Raw genomic sequence first — 19,134 nt, 5'->3', positions numbered from 1 at the left:
GAAACACAGTTCAAGCTTGGAATTAATTGCTTGCTGTTGAGAAGAATAAGAAAAGAAACCAAAAATATGCCCAAGGAGTAAATCTGTGTGTGTACAGAAATTATTCTGTAGGTGACCTAGTTTTAAAGATCATTGGGAATTTATATTCATTGCCTGTAGAGAGGCAGAGTGGCCAGGGAAATGTTGCTGTGATGAAGCCCATGCATCCATGGAAATAGTGCTGGACTAAATTTCCTCATTGACATTATTCCACTAAATTAAAAGAACTGATGTGAAGATGGACTATGTGCCTATTCTCATGTTTGAGCAAAAAGATCCTAAAATGTTCATTTTAGTTTAACAAACAGAAGGTCTTTTGCAACATCCTAATTGCCTAATTCCTATTTTTGTTTCCTTTTCTGGGAGGTGAGGTTTTTACATTCCTTTTATCAGTAGAAATATTTTTCCTTCTCCAGGGGAAAAAAAACCCCACAAACTATCATCAAATCAATCATATTTTACTACATTTATGCTTTCATTTTTTGTCAGTGATACATACAGACATCAGGAGAAAAAAACTACTAGATAATTGTATCTGTTTGGAGATGAAGTTTTACCCCCTAAGGCTGTACAATTCACTGTCAAGCAGCTAATTTATATTACTTTTATATGTAATAGTTCTGCAGCCAAAGCCTCTTGATTGCCAGGATATCTTATTCAGGCTCCATTTCTCTTATGTGCATTTGACTTTATTTTTCATACTTTAAGGTATGATGAAAGGATACCTTACACAATATGAAACATTTGGCATGCAGCAATGAATATGTTTACAAATGGCTTTATTCCTTTCTCCTTTCAATGGAATTCATATTAACACTGCATGGCATTTATTTGCCATAATGTTTTCAGTTGTGAAACGTAGCTCTGAACTCTCACCAAATGTACCTTCTGTACAATAGTGCTTTGGAAAAATGTATTGTTATTATTTTTTTTTTTTGTAACTGGATCATTTTCTTACATCAAAGCCTGTCAGGCTCACAAGTATTTCAACAAACGGAATGATTTGTATACACAACTTGAAAGTTTTCTGTGCGAGGTAGAAAAGCAAATCTGAAACAAAACACTGTGTCACTGAGGAGAAAAGGTTCTGTCTTTGTTCTCTGTGTGATCATTGGAGCCAGACGGTTTTTGTAGCGGTTCTTCTCTTTCGCAACAGCCAGCAGGAGCGTTCATTGGGCTAATCTTTATCTTGGGTTTGCTCTTCAGAACGAACGCCTCTGATGTGAGGCTACTTTACAGGAAGCGTGACCTCATTCGGGCGCTGTGCCGCTGATTGCACGGGCTGTTTTCAAAAGGAAACAGGGGACTTACATGACCTGCCTCAGCCAAGGGCCAGGGCTGAGCTCTCCCAGGAAGCTGCTCAAGGAACAGCCTTCACCAGCCGTCCCCCGGGCTCTCGGGTTGATGAAGAGAAAATTTTTGCACGCATGTGTTAATTGTGAAATGGATTTTCCAGGTTTGAAGCATTTTAGACTTCTTTATCTCTTAATATATTTGACAGCTGAGGAATAGCTAAGCTTTAGATTAATTTCTGTGCTGTTCTTCAGGAAGTTTTGCGGTTTTATGAATGTTGCTACCAGTACGTGCAGGGAGAAAAGACAAAACTGCTCTTCAAAAACAACTGATGTGTGTGAACAAATAAAACTCTCTTTGTAGACACTTGTGTTTGGTAGATAAAACTGGTTGCCTGGGTTTCAACTATTTGAATAGTTACTACTATATTTTGGTAGGTAAATATTTAGATTGTACAATGGAAGGCATCATTGGCTTAAACATTAATTTGATTTTTGGAGGGAAAGGTACTTAAAACTGACTGGTCTGGACAGTGACTTTTTGTTTATATTACAACATGAACTTTTGTGTGTTTTGAAATCCAAGGGGGGCTGTTGTCTTAAATTTTTATTTGGTTTCTTGACATAAAGTGTTGCGCCATTCACCTCAGATTCACTTTTAGTGAGATTTCATAGAGTTGTTGGCTTTTCCTCATGCCATAGTTAAGATGTGCTGTGTTGATGGCTCATTTCATGGGTTAGAGCTACAACTCCACCACTCCATTGTACAGTGGTGGTTGAGAAGCTTTGTTTTGTTATGCCATTACTATAGCTTCTCACGCTATTAATAGCCCAGAAATAGGACTGAATATTAAATGAAAGTAGAACACTGTGCAGCATTGTCTACAACATGATGTTTGCATGTTTTCTCCATCACTGATTGAATTATTTTCAAGAACTCTCTTCATTATACATGAGCCAAAAATGTTCATGATCAAGGGCAGCAGAAAAACCTTTTGGACTGCCTGTTCTATGACTGCTCACATAAGCTTGATTTTATCGTTACTTAAAATAGTTTAAAAGCAAGTTGCAGCTGATTATTAACTGTTCTTGAAAAGAGGGAAATTCCTCTCCTCCCCAGTAGTATATCTGCATGTGTACAATGCACACTTTCTTTCATAATTAGACGAATATACTCTGTTTTATCTTAAATTTTGTTTCTCTGGAGGGCGGCAAATAAACACCCTGCAGAGACATATCTTTCAAAGTTATGAGAGAATTCAAATGAGGAACAGAAAGACTGTGGTTTGTTCTGCCACTGTGATCAGTATGTGTCAACACTTTCTAGTGAAAGCACCACCCCATAGAAAGCTGCCAATCAAAAGCTTTTCTTTTTTAGACATTGCTACTTTTTATTATCATAACTGAAAGAATTGTGTGCAATACAGCTGTGCTGCAGGTTTCAGTTGCTGGAAAGTTTCAGATTATTAAAGAGTTATGATAGGTATAACTAATCCTCACATATACTTCTGTATATCCTTTTCAAACAAATTTGCCCTAGAATCAGTTACTTTTGCCTGAGTACACATTATAACTAATACTTTGTGCTATATTGCTGATACTGTCTTACACATCCTAGTTTTCAAACAAGACAAAATAAAACATGCTTCCTTTTCTTTTTAAACTCTTTTACAGATAATCTATATTCTCTGTTAGTTTAGGGTGTATGAAACAGTTCTTTTCAAGATGTATGGAACATCACATGTTGCATCAACTCCAGGAGCAAATAAATTTGGATACATTTGTCAGAGTTTTAATAAAAATAATTACCTTGTGGAAGGGAACTTTTTTGACTGATAAGACTTAGGATTTTGCTGGGTTTAGTTTATATCCAGATCTGTAAACTGCTTGTTGAGTCCTTCCTGTATTTTCTTTGAGAGTTTGAATGCATTTCCTGGTTTTGAATATAAGATTTTTTTTACACAATCAAGAATCATGATTTTGCCTAAAATAATAAATTATTTCAGGTAGTTGTATGTTAAAAATAGCTCTAATACGTGCCAAACTATGAAATACACCATTTATCACACTGTTTGTACAACTTGCTCTGTGGCATTCTGACTGATGCTTCTTGATCTCTCTGCACCTTCCCCCAAATTCTTTCCATTTTCTCCTCCTCAAGTTATTTTTGTGGCCATTAGGGCATAATTCGTTCATGGTAAAGTGATTTTTTTTTTTCCCAGAGGATAGAAGAAACAGTATGTATGCAACCAGGGTAATAGGACTGATTACTAAAAAATAGCCTGAAGGTTTTCCTTCTCTTTTTTCGTCACTTTGTCTGGTCCCAGGGCTGAGTCAGCCTTCACACCCAGCCTGTGACTGACAACTGAGCTCCCAAGGAGGATAAGCAAGATAACCAAAGTGGAAACCCTGACCTTCATGTCTTTTCTTTGCCTCAGCTCATAACTGAACATAAAAACATGAAATTCTCTTAGCCCCATCTTCTCTCAGAGGTGAAGGATAACATTTACTAACAGTATTGTAATTCTGAAGCTCTAAAGATTCAGGAGGGACAAGGCAACATAGGCAAAGATCATATCTTTTGTCTTTTCATGTAATAATAGACATAAATTCTCCCTGTGGACAGCCCTTGCTCATATTTTGTAAGATTGATTCTGTCAGGTATGGAACATCTAGCAGCACTTTGCACACTTGAGCCATGGTACTCTAGACAAATCCTATTTCCTTAGTCTCCTGCCACAATATTACTGGCAAATATTTGTCACAGTAGCAACCTCTGTTCTTGTCATGCTATGCCTGCAATTTTCAATTGCAATTCAAAATATAATGTAGTGGTAATGGTGGCCTTTCCATTCTACTCTATCTAGTGCCAGTTCAGGTTCTAGCTTTGGCATGAAGCAGATTTCTGGTAAAACACATTAAAATTACTGCAGTTATTGTATCTGTGTCCATAATTATTTCTCTCAAGTCTGTTATCTGGGCAGAGTACAAGTATCTGTTTTGTGTTGCCTCTGATTCTGTGTTGTCTTGGTTGAGATGAGTTTCCTATAAACACTAAGTCTTTCCCTGAATCTTTTGTATGTTTTATCTCCTTTAATTCTTCCCTTAATTTTCTTTTAATTTTTAGCCTTTTATATTATCTTTCTGGCATGCACAAACTACCTGTCAGTGAATATGATAACAACTTCTTATTTCACCTTTGCCTCTGCAGGTTCAACACCACTTAATGGAGAGCATAGAAGAAATATATTTCCAAGGTATTAAAGAAAAAATTGCCTTTTTTTTTTTGTTGTTTGTTTGTTCGTTTGTGTGTGTGTATGCAGATTTTGTAAAAAACCCTTTCAGGCCACTGAGAACTGTAGTGCTGATCATAATTTAATTGCTCCCCTAATGGAAGTACTGCTGTGGCAATTGGAAACGCTGGCTTTGCAATTACAGGGTTTTGGATTATCTCTCTTCCATCTGCTTTTCCCTACACTGAAATTATGGTATCTCTTTGTGACATGCCATATGATGTAGTTACACTTCTTACTGAAACACAGGTCAGTGTAGTGGTTTGAAAGCAAAACCAGTGAGACACTCCAAGTCAGAAATACAATTTAATAGGAAGGGGTGGGGGGTGGGAAAGGAAGCAAAATAAAATAAAAGCAACAATACAAAAGACCACTGACAGAGTCAGAATACAACCTGAGCAGGGTGATGGAAGCAGTCCAAGTGAGGTGGTCATCCTGAAGCAGTGATCCCGTAGAAAGATCTGGTAGCTCTGGTCCTCTGGAAATCCAGTGGGTAAGGGCTGCCTGTACTGTCCCAAATCCCAGCTTATATCCAGGTGAGAATACTTGGCTCCTCCCCCTGGGCGGAGCATCTCACAATGGGATGATGAGTCATACAGGGGCTCCTTGATGGCCCGTTAAAGAGAGATAACTCCTGGAGTGAGTTATCTATGAGTCATGCACAAGACATTGATGGGCCATTAACAGAAGGCACCCAGAGGGAGGGGGGCCTGGGAAAACACTGCCCCAGCTGGATTCAACGGCTCGTGAAGATGGTGATTGAACAAATACTTTGTGCATGTCCTACACTACAACCTAGGACAGTCAGACACTAAATCAATCCAATCTCTTCTTTTCTTTCCATGATGTCACTTGCATGGCAATTTGCAGCTCATAGGTTTTAAGGGGAAAGGTATAACTATAAATTAAATTTTAGTCAAACTAAGTACAATGTCTGCAACTTTTAGATCCTTTCACTGCTGTCACTACTCACTTCTATTTTAAGCAGCAGAGAGTATGTTTTTCTGTGCTGTATTTCATCCCAAAGTCAATTATGTTTCAGCTGGATGGAGCTATCACAATATGTGGGCTTTATCCCATGTTCTAGCTGCATGGCATTCTAGGATTTGTGAGAGTTAAAAGTCATGTATCCTTAAATCTTCACTAAGTATGGCTAAGTTATAAAAAGGCAAGTAAATCCTGCCTGGCTCAGGGGCACCCAGTTTGTGCCATGTAGAGGAGCTCAGAAGCCAAATACTGGAATGCCTCTGATGGCTCCAGGTCGGGGTAGCTCTGTCAGGACTTCTTGGCCAAGAGCACTGCCATGGAAACACACTGAGAACGTCTGAGCTCAAGCTGGCTCCATACTTCAGGAAACGCTCCCATGGCAGGTCTCCCTCCTGTAACCTGAAGCTCTGGAACGTGTGATGCACACATCATCTGGCTGAACCCCCCCCAGTACAGAGTAATATCATTACATCCACATATTTTAAATCTATGTCATTATCAGTCCCCATTGGCTGGGAATGTCAATTCATTACTAATAAATTGTAGGTTTGCTCTGTCCAGACCTTCTCTAAATTAGAGGCTTTCATTTCTTCTTTTCAGCTGTGCTTGTGCCTTTTTGGACGATGATCCTGCCTATGAGTGCTCCACAAATCCTTTGACAGGCTCCCTTCTTACGTGCCGCCGCAGCCCTCGACTGCTTTCTAATGGTTATTATGTTCTGACAGAAGACAGTTTTCTGTCTGATGAAGAGGGCAACATAACATTGACACCATCCCACACAAATGTTACATATAAAGAGAATTTAGTTCGGTAAGTGAACTATGTGCAGATTTTACTCCATGTTGACGATTGCCTCCACAACTCTGGCCTCATCTAGAGATGTATCTGGAGGTGTCTTTGTGTCTGTCTACATTTTGCTTGACGTAAGACCAGCATTACTTCTGAATGGAAATATCTCAATTGCTTTAGAGAGTGCAGTGAATGAAATGACCTGATTTTCAGTCACATCTTACATCTTACTACCCAAAAACTCTTTAATGCACAGTTGTTGCTATTGAAATTGTGCCCAATAAGGAAATAGGAGAGAGCTACAGTTCATTTTGCCAATGGGGTGTTACTCTGATAAGGACTAAGAAAAAGGAGTATATATCTTTATCATCTATATCTATATCTATATCTATATCTATATCTATCTGTATCTATATATATTTTTGTCTTAAACACACACAAATATATATAAATAAAAACGGCTGGTCCTGGAATTCTTACTCAAGGAAAAACCATCTCTTGATTCAGAAGAACAACAGTTTAGGAAGTTATGTAAAATGTAGTTCAATGGATTCAGACTACTCCAAATAGGATATAGCAGGTTAGAAATCACAGGTAGCATGAGACACTCAAAGTAGTATCAGAGACCAGAAGCTGTGATATCATTTGGTACCACAGTGTCCAGTATCACAACAACATGATCAACCCTGCTGTTAATACATTTGCTGACATATTGTGGTGTGCAGCAGCCATTCCTGGTGATGTGCCCAGGGTCATGAACAGGGCTGGGAACAGCACCCAGAACCTGGTTCTTTCATGTCATTCCTGCAAGCTTTAGAGCTCTGTCCCTGCTCAGCAAGAATAATTAGCACTATTCCTTGGCAACATATCTTTTCTTTCTAGTGTATTCAGGCGAAGGAAGAAAATCCGTCGCTCTCTTGACAGCTTGTTCAATCTCAGTGCCTCCAGCTCATGGCTCAGCTCCACCATTCCCAGCAGGATGGATTTCTCCCATATAGAGGATCCTTGGCTTGATGGATGCAGTAAATTAGAAGCCACTCACAGTGATATTGGTAAGCCCTGATCAGGTACCTGGTAATCAAGATACAACATTGCAGTCTGTGTTTAGTGCAAATTTGGTATCTCTTTCTGGAAGTTTTGCAGGTGTTGTCTGCCAAGGTGTGCAGGTAAAGGATAGAATGAACTACAGAATTCTAAGGGATAAATAGAGCTCCTGGCATTAAAACTGAGTATGAGCCTGGAAAGACCTCTGTGCCAAAAAAGTCATTTTTTACTGGATTTGAATGCAAAGTCATCACCAGGAATGTTTATTCTGGTGTGATTAATACCTGGCACTGTCTGCTTTCACCTGGCTCTTTTAATAACTTCATCTGTTTTGCTCTATGCAGTTTTGTCTTTACTCTGCATATTTTCTCCTGCATACGTTTGAATCTTCCAGTTCCCTATCCATAACAATTTGGAACCTCTCCTGTGATTCAGTAATGAATTCCTAAATTCATTAATACAAAGTCTCAGAGCTCTTCTTTTGTGCAATCTCAGTTATATGTGCATTTCTTGTAGGTGATTCAGAGTTTTCTTCTGAATATAATAACCATGTGTCACAAAGGCAAATTCCAGCATCTAATGGAGCAGTCCTCACCAAAGATGAGGAGTTTGCTCATTTTGAGGAACCATTTTGTGCTTCAAAATCCTGCTCTTCATTTATGATAAATGAAAATGAAGAGACCTGGAGCAATGCAGGTATGTTATGTTCTTATTCTGGCAGGCCTCATTTTCAGAGTGAAGTGAAAATACATTAAAAATATGGATCTGGACCCTTGCAGAATAGAATTTCTTTACTAAAACATTTATTTGAAATGAATGACTAAAAATAACAAAATCATAAAAATGGTATTTAATTGATTACTACCCCTTGCTCACATCTTTTCCTCACCCAGTTTTCAGGGGAAAAAAAAAAAAAAAAAAAAAAAAAAAAGAGGAGTGAAGAGGAAAATGGAGGAAAGGGCATGGGAGAAAAACTGAAACAGGCAATTATGCAGAAAGGCTTGTTTTCTGAGAGCATGGAGGGCACAGTGTTTCTGTAGTTGTGGGGGAAAAAGACTCCTGAGAGACACCCAGAGCATGAAAATTAGGTTTCGGCTTTGAATCACTCCAGGCGAGTTCTCTTTAAAAGCAACTGAAGAAACTAGTCTCACAGACTGAAGGTAGCAAACACCTCCTGTCATATATTTACTTTTATTAAACCCCATTTTTTTTTCTGATTTTTATTTTAGAATTCAGGACGGTGCAAAATGTCGTTTCTCAGATGGTTGCACTGATCATGTGTTTAATCATTTCAGTATGTACAAGGTAATTTTTATTTCTTTTGTTTTCTGATTCTAACATGAGTGCTTGCTTCATTTCAACTGGTGAATGAAACTTAAATTAAGGGTCACATTTTCAAAGTTATATGTATCTTACTGTGAAAATACATTTTCACATGATAGTCGATGCAGGCAAATATCTGAGCTATATAGATGTGTACAAAAATAAGAAACATGTATGCAGATATGAAAGCTACTTTGCCAAGTGTGCTTTGACAGGGGTTTTGGCAGGCTGAGAAGAATCAGAATGGATCCATATCTGTCTAAGTGGGTTTTTCTCTCAGTCTGAATCCTGAATTCTTTCTTTATAGGAGATTATCTTTAATAGTTTATGTAATTTAAAGTTCCAAATTCCAGCTCACCTACCAGAGTTTAAAGGGTTCATCTGCAAGAACCCTCCCTTCTCCTCCTAACCAGGCTTCTCCTCTTTTAACTCAATATGTATCCCTTGTCTTTTTTTAACCTTTCTCGGTATTGTTATGTTCTCAGATATTTTCTGGGAGGACTGTCTGCCACTCTGTTGCTGATGATTTTAGTTTGTAAGTATAGAACTTCTTTATTTCCAACATAATTTTTTTTTTTACTAAGTCACATCTGAGGACCAAATTCTGTCTTTGGATGTATATCCATGGGTCTTATTGATCCTAATTAGAGCAGTATATGGTCAAATGGGGACAAATGTGACCTTCAATCCATTACAGCATTTTGCATTTTAATTTCACAGTTCTTTTGTCCCAAGATGCTGCTGTGTCATCTTTCTTCAATCTCGATACATTTTTCAAAACAACTAAGTTTTGGTAAGTGGTTCCAGTGTCAGGTGATGAATAGAGGAATTTAGAGATTTTATATTAAGAAGAGAAAGAAGATTCCTGCTGTTGTTTTCATGTCAGAAGATAGAAGGTGGGATGTGAGGTTACTGATTGGCTTTTCCAGTTACTGATTTGTATTCATAGAAGCTTTCTGTTCATTTGAAAACCTCCCTTTCCATAATGTGCAATAAATATTGTAGCAGAAAAGGGAGGTAAACATAATATGCCATAACACGATGCAGACACAGACCAAGCAGTGTAACTTATGATTCCAGAAGTGCACTTTCAAACCTTACACTGAAGTCCACTCCCAGGCCACCAGACCTTTTTTTTGTAACTGGAAAAAATAAAACCAGCTAATTCTAATGCTTGCCACATCACCACCTTCCAGGGACTACAGAATTGATATAATTTGGTCTCTCTGACCCAATGCACCATTAGCTCACACAAAGGCCTTCATGCTGAAAGCAAGAATGTATGTGCTGGATTTATGAATTTCACCATTCTTTCACCTTTTTTTGCACCACAAAATTCTGAATGCCTAAAATACAAAATCCTTCTAAGACTAAAAGGTTTGGGTTTATCTAAATCTTTATGGGATGAAAGTGAAGTTCAAGAGGATCTTTTTTGTTTCTGAAGCTGTCAGAGTTCAGTGTATGCCAAGGGCACCAAGACAATCTGGCAGACCTCAGCCTTTGAATCGGCTACGTTGGAAGTTAGAAACAGCAAGGCACGACTTGGACAGCCCTAGTGCAATGACAGTCCCACTTTTTGAGGGATGATGTATAGTTTGTTGCTATCTCTCTAGTCCCTAAAATTCTGGTTTTACCAAAGCCACCAGGTCAGGACCAGTGTGTTGCAAGCATGTGCCTCAAAGCACTGCTTTCCTTCTTCCTCAATAATTTAGCCCTGAGTCACAAGGAAGCTGTTCCTCACAAGAGAAAAAACACACTCTTGAGAGTTTTTCAGCAGCAGGTATATAGAGAATGCCTCTTTTAAACTCATCACAAGTGAGAAGTTACCCGCTCAAACAAGTAGTCCTGCAGCTTAGCTGAATTTGTCGAATAGGACCTACTGATAATATATAATCATTATAAGAAACTGTGTTTTGAATCAAGACATACAAAAATGTATTCTTCTTGTTTTCCCCACAGAAAAAAAAATAAGAAATAAAGAACAATTGGTGAGTACATGTTTAAGTTTAGAAAGAACTCTGTATTTTTGGGGATGAGTCCTATTATGGAACAGGGTTCAAACACACCAGAAAGCCGGTACTTTTCATTAAAAGAAGGTTTAACTGCAGGACCCTTGCCAGTTTTCACTGCAAATTACTTTGATGTATACAACTCCTTTTTTATTGCATTTGGATTATATATTTTTTTTTCCTGTTGTCTGGCAGCAGTGTCTAAATTGTGTAAGCTGTTAACAATTGCTGTGCTTCAGCCCAGAGAAAACATGTTTTCCAGTAACAGGCAAAACAAATCTTCCTTTTTCCCAAGTGTGAACTGAACAGCAGGACCAGGTGCTGTGCTGCTCAGAGTTGGTTGCATTCCACTGAAGCAGTGAAGCGGCATCAACATGAAACAGTCCTGAATATCTGAAAAACATTTAAGACATTCTTCTATTCCCTCCTATTCTTTTTCATTTAAGCCTCATCCTCACACTCCATTTTCTGCTTATCAAGCATTTCTAAACCTTGCTGCAGTTCAAACCCTTAAAACAAGAGCACTGAATTATTTGTACTTGGGGTTGGTCATCCTAGTCCTGGCTCTATTATTTCCTTTATGTCTTCACTTTGTACAGTTAAAAATGAAAAGGAGAAACCAAGTGGAGCTGTGCCCAGTTTGTGTTCCTTATAGTGTGGATAGAACAGCCTTCTTCATCAGTTTCCTGATTGAGTGCAGTTCAGTTTCTGAGATCTAAAGGCATCTGCACAGCTGCAGATACAACCTGGAAAACCTTTCTTTCAGCTCTTAGGAGGGTGTTAATCCTGAGAACAAAGCATTTTAGAAAGGAATGCAGGCATTTGATCACTTTGCCTATGGTGACAAACTGTCCTTGTCACAGTATGCCAAGCTGGGGGCACCAGGTATGGCACTTCTCAAAGTCAGTGGAACTGTTTATGTAAGGGCTGAAACACCAGAGCTTGAAAGCTCACTCTGGTTCTGAAAGCCACTATCAGTGTTAACCAAAGCAGGTACAACAGGATGGAGTAGAGAACTTGTGTGGTAGGACTAAACTAAACACAGATTGACACAGGGTACTACAAGACTGGACCTTCCACAGTTCAAAACTTGCTTGTCTCTTGCACTCCATAAAAACTTAAAAGTAGAGTTGTTACTTCTGTGCATTTTGAAATGAGTTCAATAACTGTTCTCATTTTTCCTCCTCCTCAAATTTATTTTCATCAGCTCTTCAGCATGGAACTGCTGGAAACCTCCTTATGGCCATGGTTACACGTTCCTGTGGGGGAAAAAAAAATAATAGATTTGATAGTATTCTTCCTCTAAAACACAGTTAATTTTAGCTTTATTTCTCTTCTGGTCAGGTGTGAGGGAGGCCTTAGTTCTTGGTGACTACCTGAAAGAAATCCCACAAAGAAGTGCTGTACCTGTTATATATTATCTCAATAATAAAAAGTGTTTTCTAAATCCTGTGTAATATTTTTTTAATAAAAATGATGTTATCCTATATTTTATATATTAATTTCTTGTTACAATATGCTGTCAAAGATAATGGATTTGGATAGTGACTGAATACATATGATAACTGATACAATATATAATTAAAATAGTATTTTAAATTATATACTTATCCTTATATTTACTTGTAGTTAATGCACTTGAATATTGTAACTAAGTCCTCTTTTTTATTTAAAGTACAGAGACAACTGGAGGTAAATATCACTATGTGAAACATGTAAATATTTTGTTATCTATTTTATGCCTATCGTAAAAGGTCCATTACTAAAATCACTTTTAAAACAAAAGGATTATAAAGATCTTTAGTGTTTAAATAATCTCTTGAAATAATAATCTGGAAATTTAAATCCCATTGTGAGAGAAAAGTCTAAGATTGCAATTACCCTGCAGTCATCAAAGCAATTATGCTGAAAACTAGAAAAGAAGAGTTCACTGTAAACTTGTTAGTTCACTGTAAACTGTCAAAGAAAAATCTGATTGAGATTGAAAAAAAAAATCATCTACAATAAACTGCTATAATCTGTCTATTAATAAATACAATTTGTAAATTACAATTGTTCTGATCTGGAGAGAGGGAACTCCTGAGGCAATTTCTCAACCGGAGTTCAAGGGCTAAAAATAAAATGCTCAGGACCTGTTAAGATCTGCCTTCCCTGATATTCATCGATGTTGATGTTGATTAACAAAGTTCTGATCAGTTATCAGACTGGCTGGCTTTGGCAGTTCCCTTCCATATATTCCAGTGGGCAGAAAAACATACCTCATCTTTTTTCTCTGAATAGAGGCACAATCATATGCTTCTTCCTATTGGATGAAAAATTGAAGCCAGGATTTTTTCTGATGAATAACTGAATAAAAATTTCCAACTTAAATGTGTAAATCCAGACTTTCAGAAGTAATGAATATTTGCAGCTTCTGTTACCTACAGCATCAAACTTAGGATAACTGTGGAATATAATTCTGTCGCAGTAAAATCGCTTATTGATTAGTGATTAACTGACACATATACAAACAGAGAAAACAACTAGAATTTTATGGAGTTTTTTGTCCCCAGTGATTAAACATTTACTCCCCTTTATAGCGCCTTATTTAGAGACAGATAATCAAATAGAACTTCTGAAATGTAGATTTATAGCCCCCTGTGTATTTTTCATGCAACTTATTGCCTTTTTAATATATATGATCTTTATCATTACACCTTGTCTTATACTCTCTTACTTTAGCTGTGTTCAACTGAATTTCAGGGTCATTCTTGAGTCTATATCATGTAGTGCTTTATAGGGGAATGTTTGTGTGCAAGATGATAATGTTGATGCCATTCCTTAATTTTCAATGTTTCTGTGAGCAAGTCCAGTTTGTAGTTATCCCAAACCCATTACTCATAGGAGCCAAAACTATACAAAGATTAACATCTTTTATTTAAGTTATATGGAATAAACTACACAGTACAGAATACAGGTTATGACCACTAGTCCAGTTCTGCAAAATCTGCTTTTTGATGTACATTTTTATGATTTGGCTGCACTATTTTGTAAACTCCTTTGCACTTTTCTATATACACCAAGCAAAACTGTTACTTCATTTATATTTTTTCTTTTCTGACAGTAACTCACGCTGCTTTTCCCCCCCACGCCCCCATCTCTGGTATTTCCATATCAGTAAAGTTGTTCCTGTTCTCATTTCTTCTTGTATTTAAGAGTGTTTTTCAGTAATGGAGATAATTATTATTAGAATTTGCTTATATTTCAGGGAATTTGTGACTTGTGAGTTCATGTCCCACCCTACAGATCGTGTGCTCTTTAGGGGAGGGGTTTTCGGTACTTTACTGCAAACATAAATCCTTGTTTTGTACTGGTGACTACATTACCTAGTATCATAGAAAAATAAAATAAAAAATATTTGAAAAACAGTAACTCAATAGGAAATAAATAAAAATACATAAGTTTAAATTTTGAGTGGGGATCAATCAGCTGATTTACACCAGCTGAGACTCTAAGCTGCAGCATTTCAACAGCTTTGTCTATGGATATCAATTTTCTGAGTTTGGAGCACCTTATGTGAGTGTATATATGGACAAAGTCAAGACATGTTCAAAATACTTCTGTAATAATAATGTTATAAAGCTTATTTTTGTCATTACACAGAAATACATATTGTATTGTTTTACCATGTAACAAATAAAGTTGTAATGTATTAAAGCAGTAAATTGAATTTCTTTAGGAAAGGCATGCCATAGACAACTTTTTCTTCCTTCTCATCTCCATTGTCCTGTTTGTAAGGTAGTTCTTTAAATTATCTCTGGCGTGTACATTGCTTCATACTAGGATTTCAGGCTTGTGCTGCCAAAAGCTACATAATTTGAACAAAAACCCCAAAACTGTGAAAATAAAGAACACAGCAAATAACACACTTCAGCACCTAGCTTTGCCCTGTGCACGCCAGACCACCAGGTGAGGACCAGTGTGTTGCAAACACATGCTCTAAAGTTCTGCTCACTGTCTTCCTGAATAATTTAGCCCTGAGTTATAAACAAAATTGTTCTTCACAAGAGAAAAACAAACACACTCTGAGAGCCTGTCAGTCACTGGTCTACAGAGAATTCTTCTTTTGGGCTCATCACAAGTGAGAAGTTACCTGCTTGAAGAAGTAGTCCTGCAGCTAAACTGGATTTGTCAAACAGGACCTATATACATACTGTATAAAACAAACTGTGGCTTAACTCAGGACATAGAGATACAAGGGTTTGGAGTGAAGTTGAGCTGGGGAGAAGGGAGAAATAAAAGGAGGGTGGATTTAAATTTGTCGTTATGTCTCTCTATCCTACCCTGTTTAATTGGCAAAATGTTAAATTAATTTCCCCAAATTGAATCAGTTTTGCCCATGATGGCAATTGCTGTTCAATGTCCCTGCCCTTATCTCAATCCATGTGTTCCTTATCATATTTTCTCCCTATCTTCTGTTTAGGCCAGGAAGTGAGAAAAAAAAGCACTGGTGGGCACCTGGCATCCTGCCAAGTCAACCCACTCACCTTAGCATTTGGTAGTTTAATTAATTGCAGATTTTATATTCCCTTCTTCAGAACTATCATCTAGGATACCTGAAAAAGGATGAACACTCTCCCCCCCTTGATTTTAGCTTAACCAAATAACACAAATATTTCAATATAATACAGCGTAAACACAGGGTTCAAAATACTGAACACAGTGAAAACAAGATTTTTTTTTATTGTTTGAAATTAATACTTTGATTATGAATTTTGCTCCCAAGTAAAAATTAATATTACTAGCAAAAGCTCATGATTTGAAGAGGCCTGCAAGTTGATATAATTATGTAGGTAGGAGGATTACTGACCCTCCTTTAACGTCTGTGATTCTGTGCAGGGGCCCTGGGCCACATCCAACCAGCTGTGTAAACCTCACTATCCTCTGAGCTGGAGTTGTTACCTACCCAGTCAGATAAGCCAGGACAAATACCGTAGAGTTAAAGTGTTTAAAAACTACTTTTGCTCCTTTGTGTCTCATCATCTCTACAAATCTCAGGAGTCCTAATCAATGACAACTTCATACTCCTCTGATCTGCAGTACAGATAGAAAGGTGCAGAGTGGCTGTGGGGAGTTGCAGTTGCATCAGAGGTAAATGGCTAAATAAATGGATTTGCTCATTGTAAGAATTCCTACTGCCTTATTTAAATTCATAGGTGAAGATAACCTTTAGGTTTGACAGACCTTTAGGTTAATGAAGATAGGTAAGAGATAGAGTCTGACTTTGGAGACATTAATTTTGAAGAATTAAGGACTTTAGTTAAACTAGATACTGCTGAGGTAAGATAGATAAACTTCCCTTTGTTAACAGAAGCTGAATTTAAGGAACTGATAAATCAAGAGGCCTGTCAACTTACGTTTGTGTTTTCTGACTAATCAATAGACTCCAAGAATACAATATAATCATAAATCAGATAGTCTTGGGAAAACAGGATTCAGTTGTCAAGCAACACTAAAAAGTTAAAAAGTCAAAGTGAGGAAGACCCATCTTACTTCATCATTTTGAGACCCCATAAGAAGGACCACCGACCCATTTCAAAGAACAAACTACGCATGCTTAATTGCTTTTTGGCTAATTACCATACCAAGCAGGGAATGCGATGTACCAGAGTTATGAATATGTATTTGTGTTCTGGATATTCAACAGTCTTGTACATAAAAAGACCCTGTGAGCATCTGTAAATTGCACGTGTGTATTTGGGAGCTATCCCTCACACTGCCCGGCGTCGTAATAAACATACACTTTCTAACTTTAAACTGTTAGAGTCTTTGTCAGTCACAGTTGGATATCGATATTAGATAAATATCCATATTTTTAGTAAATCACTTTCCTGATACCACTTTGATCTGATGCCGGTTGTGATCCAGAATTGGAACAGGCTGCTCAGGGAAGTCACTATCTCTAGAAAAATTTGGAAGAGGTGTAGACCTGGCACTGCAGGACATGGTTAACTGGTGACTTGGCAACGGATTAACGGGTGGACTTGATGATCTTACAGCTCATTTCCAACCTGAACTGTTCTATGGTTCTAAAATTGTACAAGTCTGTGAATCAGTGCAACAGGCTGTTTTCACAAACAACAGAAAACAAGCGCTCAGCCCAAAACATGTGAGGCAAACTAGCTGACGGATATACAGGAGGCGGACAGAAATGTCTTGCAAAGAGACGTGGGATTTATGCTTGAGGAGATTTATTTCATCTCGGCGTCCCAAAGGCACGCAGGCCCAGGGCGGCTCCTGTGGGCCCTCTGCCCCGCCCTCAGCCCCGCCCCCGACCACACCCTCAGCCCCGCCCTCAGCCCCGCCCTCAGCCCCGCCCCCCCGACCACACCCTCTGCCCCCGCCCTCAGCCCCGCCCCCGACCACACCCTCAGCCCCGCCCCCGGCCCCGCCCTCGGCCCCGCCCTCGGCCCCGCCCCCGGCCCCGCCCCCGGCCCCGCCCTCGGCCCCGCCCTCGGCCCCGCCCTCGGCCCCGCCCTCGGCCCCGCCCTCGGCCCCGCCCTCGGCCCCGCCCTCGGCCCCGCCCTCGGCCCCGCCCTCAGCGCCGTTGCCGTGGCAGCGCGGCGCGGCCGGGAGTGGCGGTGGCGGTCGGGGGCGGCCATGGTGCGCAGTGAGTGTCGGAGAGCGCCGCTTCTCTCCCCTCCCTTCCCCGGCCCTCCTCTCCGGGAGGGGCCCCTGCACGCCTCCTTCGTGCCGCAGAAGGGCAGCAGAGCTGGGGAAGGGGCTGCAGCACAAGTCTGATGTGGAGCGGCGGTGGGAGCTGGGGGTGTTCCGCCTGGAGGTCAGGGGGAACCTTCTCGCTCTCTACAGCTCCTCGAAAGGCGGCTGTAGCCAGAAGGCGGTCGCCCTCTTAATCCGTGGAACAGGTGACGGGACAAGAGGAGATGGCCTCAAGTTATGCCGGGGGAGATTTAGCTTAGATGTTGGGAAAAATTTGTTCATGGAAGGGGTTGTCATCCACTGGAACAGGCTGAGCAGGGAACTGCTGGAGTCAATAACAGCTGGAGTTATTTAAAACTCATGTAGATGTGACATTTAGGGACACGGTTTTGTGGTGGATTTGGCAGTGCTGGGTTGTACTAGATGATGTTAAAGGTGTTTTCTAAGCTAAACAGTTCTCTGATTCCCGTTCCCTCTGGCCACAGTTGTCTCCCTTCCCCACACTCCCCCGGCAGCCCCCTGCCCTCCTGTCTCCCTTGGATGACGGTCAGATTTTCCTCATCCTTGTCAATAACCCCCCGTTTTATCTCCTCACGTAAAACACAGGGGTTCCCTGCCTCTCGAAAGAGCCCCTAGGAGGGCCAGCAGTGGGACTGGGGTGGGGGTCCCTCCTTGTGTGGGGCAGCCCCTGCAAGGGGACGCTGGATGGGATGGCTTATGTCTGAGCCCAGTGTGTCAGATGTGGAAAAACCCCAAATGAGGTAAAATACTCCATATTGTCACTTAGGAATTGATCATCTTTTACAGGTCCAGCAGTATGACACAATGAGTGCTCACACCTTTTACTCATGAAAAAGGAGCTCCCTTCCTCTGTGATTTTTCATGCAATCTGTTTTGATTGTATATTATCGTTAGACTGCCAGTCCCATGCTGGGCTAAAACAGTGCTTTGGACAGGAGCTACTTCTCCCTGCAGGAAGCTGGCAGATGCCCTCTTTGAGCTGGCACTGCCTGAAGGAGAATGACTTTATCTCCTGAACAATCAGCATGAATTTGAGTCTTTAAGTAATGGTTGCATACTTCACTTTTCTGAAATGCAGCTTCCCCTGCTGTCTCTTCATACACCTGCAGCTGTCCATCTGCTTATTCTTTCAATTTCTTTAATGTTATCCTTATTTCTATTCCTTTTTTTGAGTAAAACATGTAATTTTTGGAAGCCCAGGCATTAGAACTTCAAGATTTGTTCTCTCTGCCTGATGGATGCCATCCCTCATTGTCTCCTGTGTTCATAGGAACCTAGGAGTAGCTGTGATCTCTGAGGTCACTGCTCCAGTCTCCAGTTACAGCACACAACACCATAAAATTTGGTTAATTAACTTTTTAGTGAGTTAAGTGTGTTTGTCAATGTCCTGGAGATGCTGTTATTTAAAATTTTGTTTAATATTTTTTTTGTCTTGCAAGCTTGTTTCTCTCATTCCTCTTAAATTAACTAGATATTACACAAAATGTCAAATATTCAGACAGTTCCCTACAACAGGATCTCAAATCAGGTTTCTAAAGCCTCACTGTAGCCTCTATTGTGAATGATTATCTCTGCTTTGAAAATCATCTGTTAAGGAAAGTGGACATTTTTGCAGATATGCTGCAAAAATAATTCAAT

At 39.5% G+C, this 19,134-nt stretch overlaps 1 protein-coding gene across 2 annotated transcripts in view; it reads left to right on the top strand.

The window, feature by feature from the left end:
• Nucleotides 1-550: 550 nt before the first annotated feature.
• The window catches only part of LOC136371900 (dynein axonemal assembly factor 11-like), a 51,812-nt gene continuing 33,228 nt past the window's right edge, over nucleotides 551-19,134 (top strand). The window contains exons 1-4 of one of the 2 annotated variants that reach the window (XM_066336255.1): nucleotides 551-1,495; nucleotides 4,543-4,588; nucleotides 6,212-6,421; nucleotides 7,283-7,452. In XM_066336255.1, the coding sequence (XP_066192352.1) occupies nucleotides 1,351-1,495; nucleotides 4,543-4,588; nucleotides 6,212-6,421; nucleotides 7,283-7,452 (571 nt within the window). In that variant the 5' untranslated portion in view covers nucleotides 551-1,350. Of the gene's footprint in view, nucleotides 1,496-4,542; nucleotides 4,589-6,211; nucleotides 6,422-7,282; nucleotides 7,453-17,377; nucleotides 17,426-19,134 lie in introns of those variants that run through there. The other variant, XM_066336251.1, reaches the window with a different exon arrangement.

The sequence above is a fragment of the Sylvia atricapilla genome, chromosome 1 (genome assembly GCF_009819655.1).
Source record: "Sylvia atricapilla isolate bSylAtr1 chromosome 1, bSylAtr1.pri, whole genome shotgun sequence".
Classification (NCBI taxonomy): Eukaryota; Metazoa; Chordata; class Aves; order Passeriformes; family Sylviidae; genus Sylvia; species Sylvia atricapilla.
This window is presented reverse-complemented; position numbering and strand designations above follow the sequence as displayed.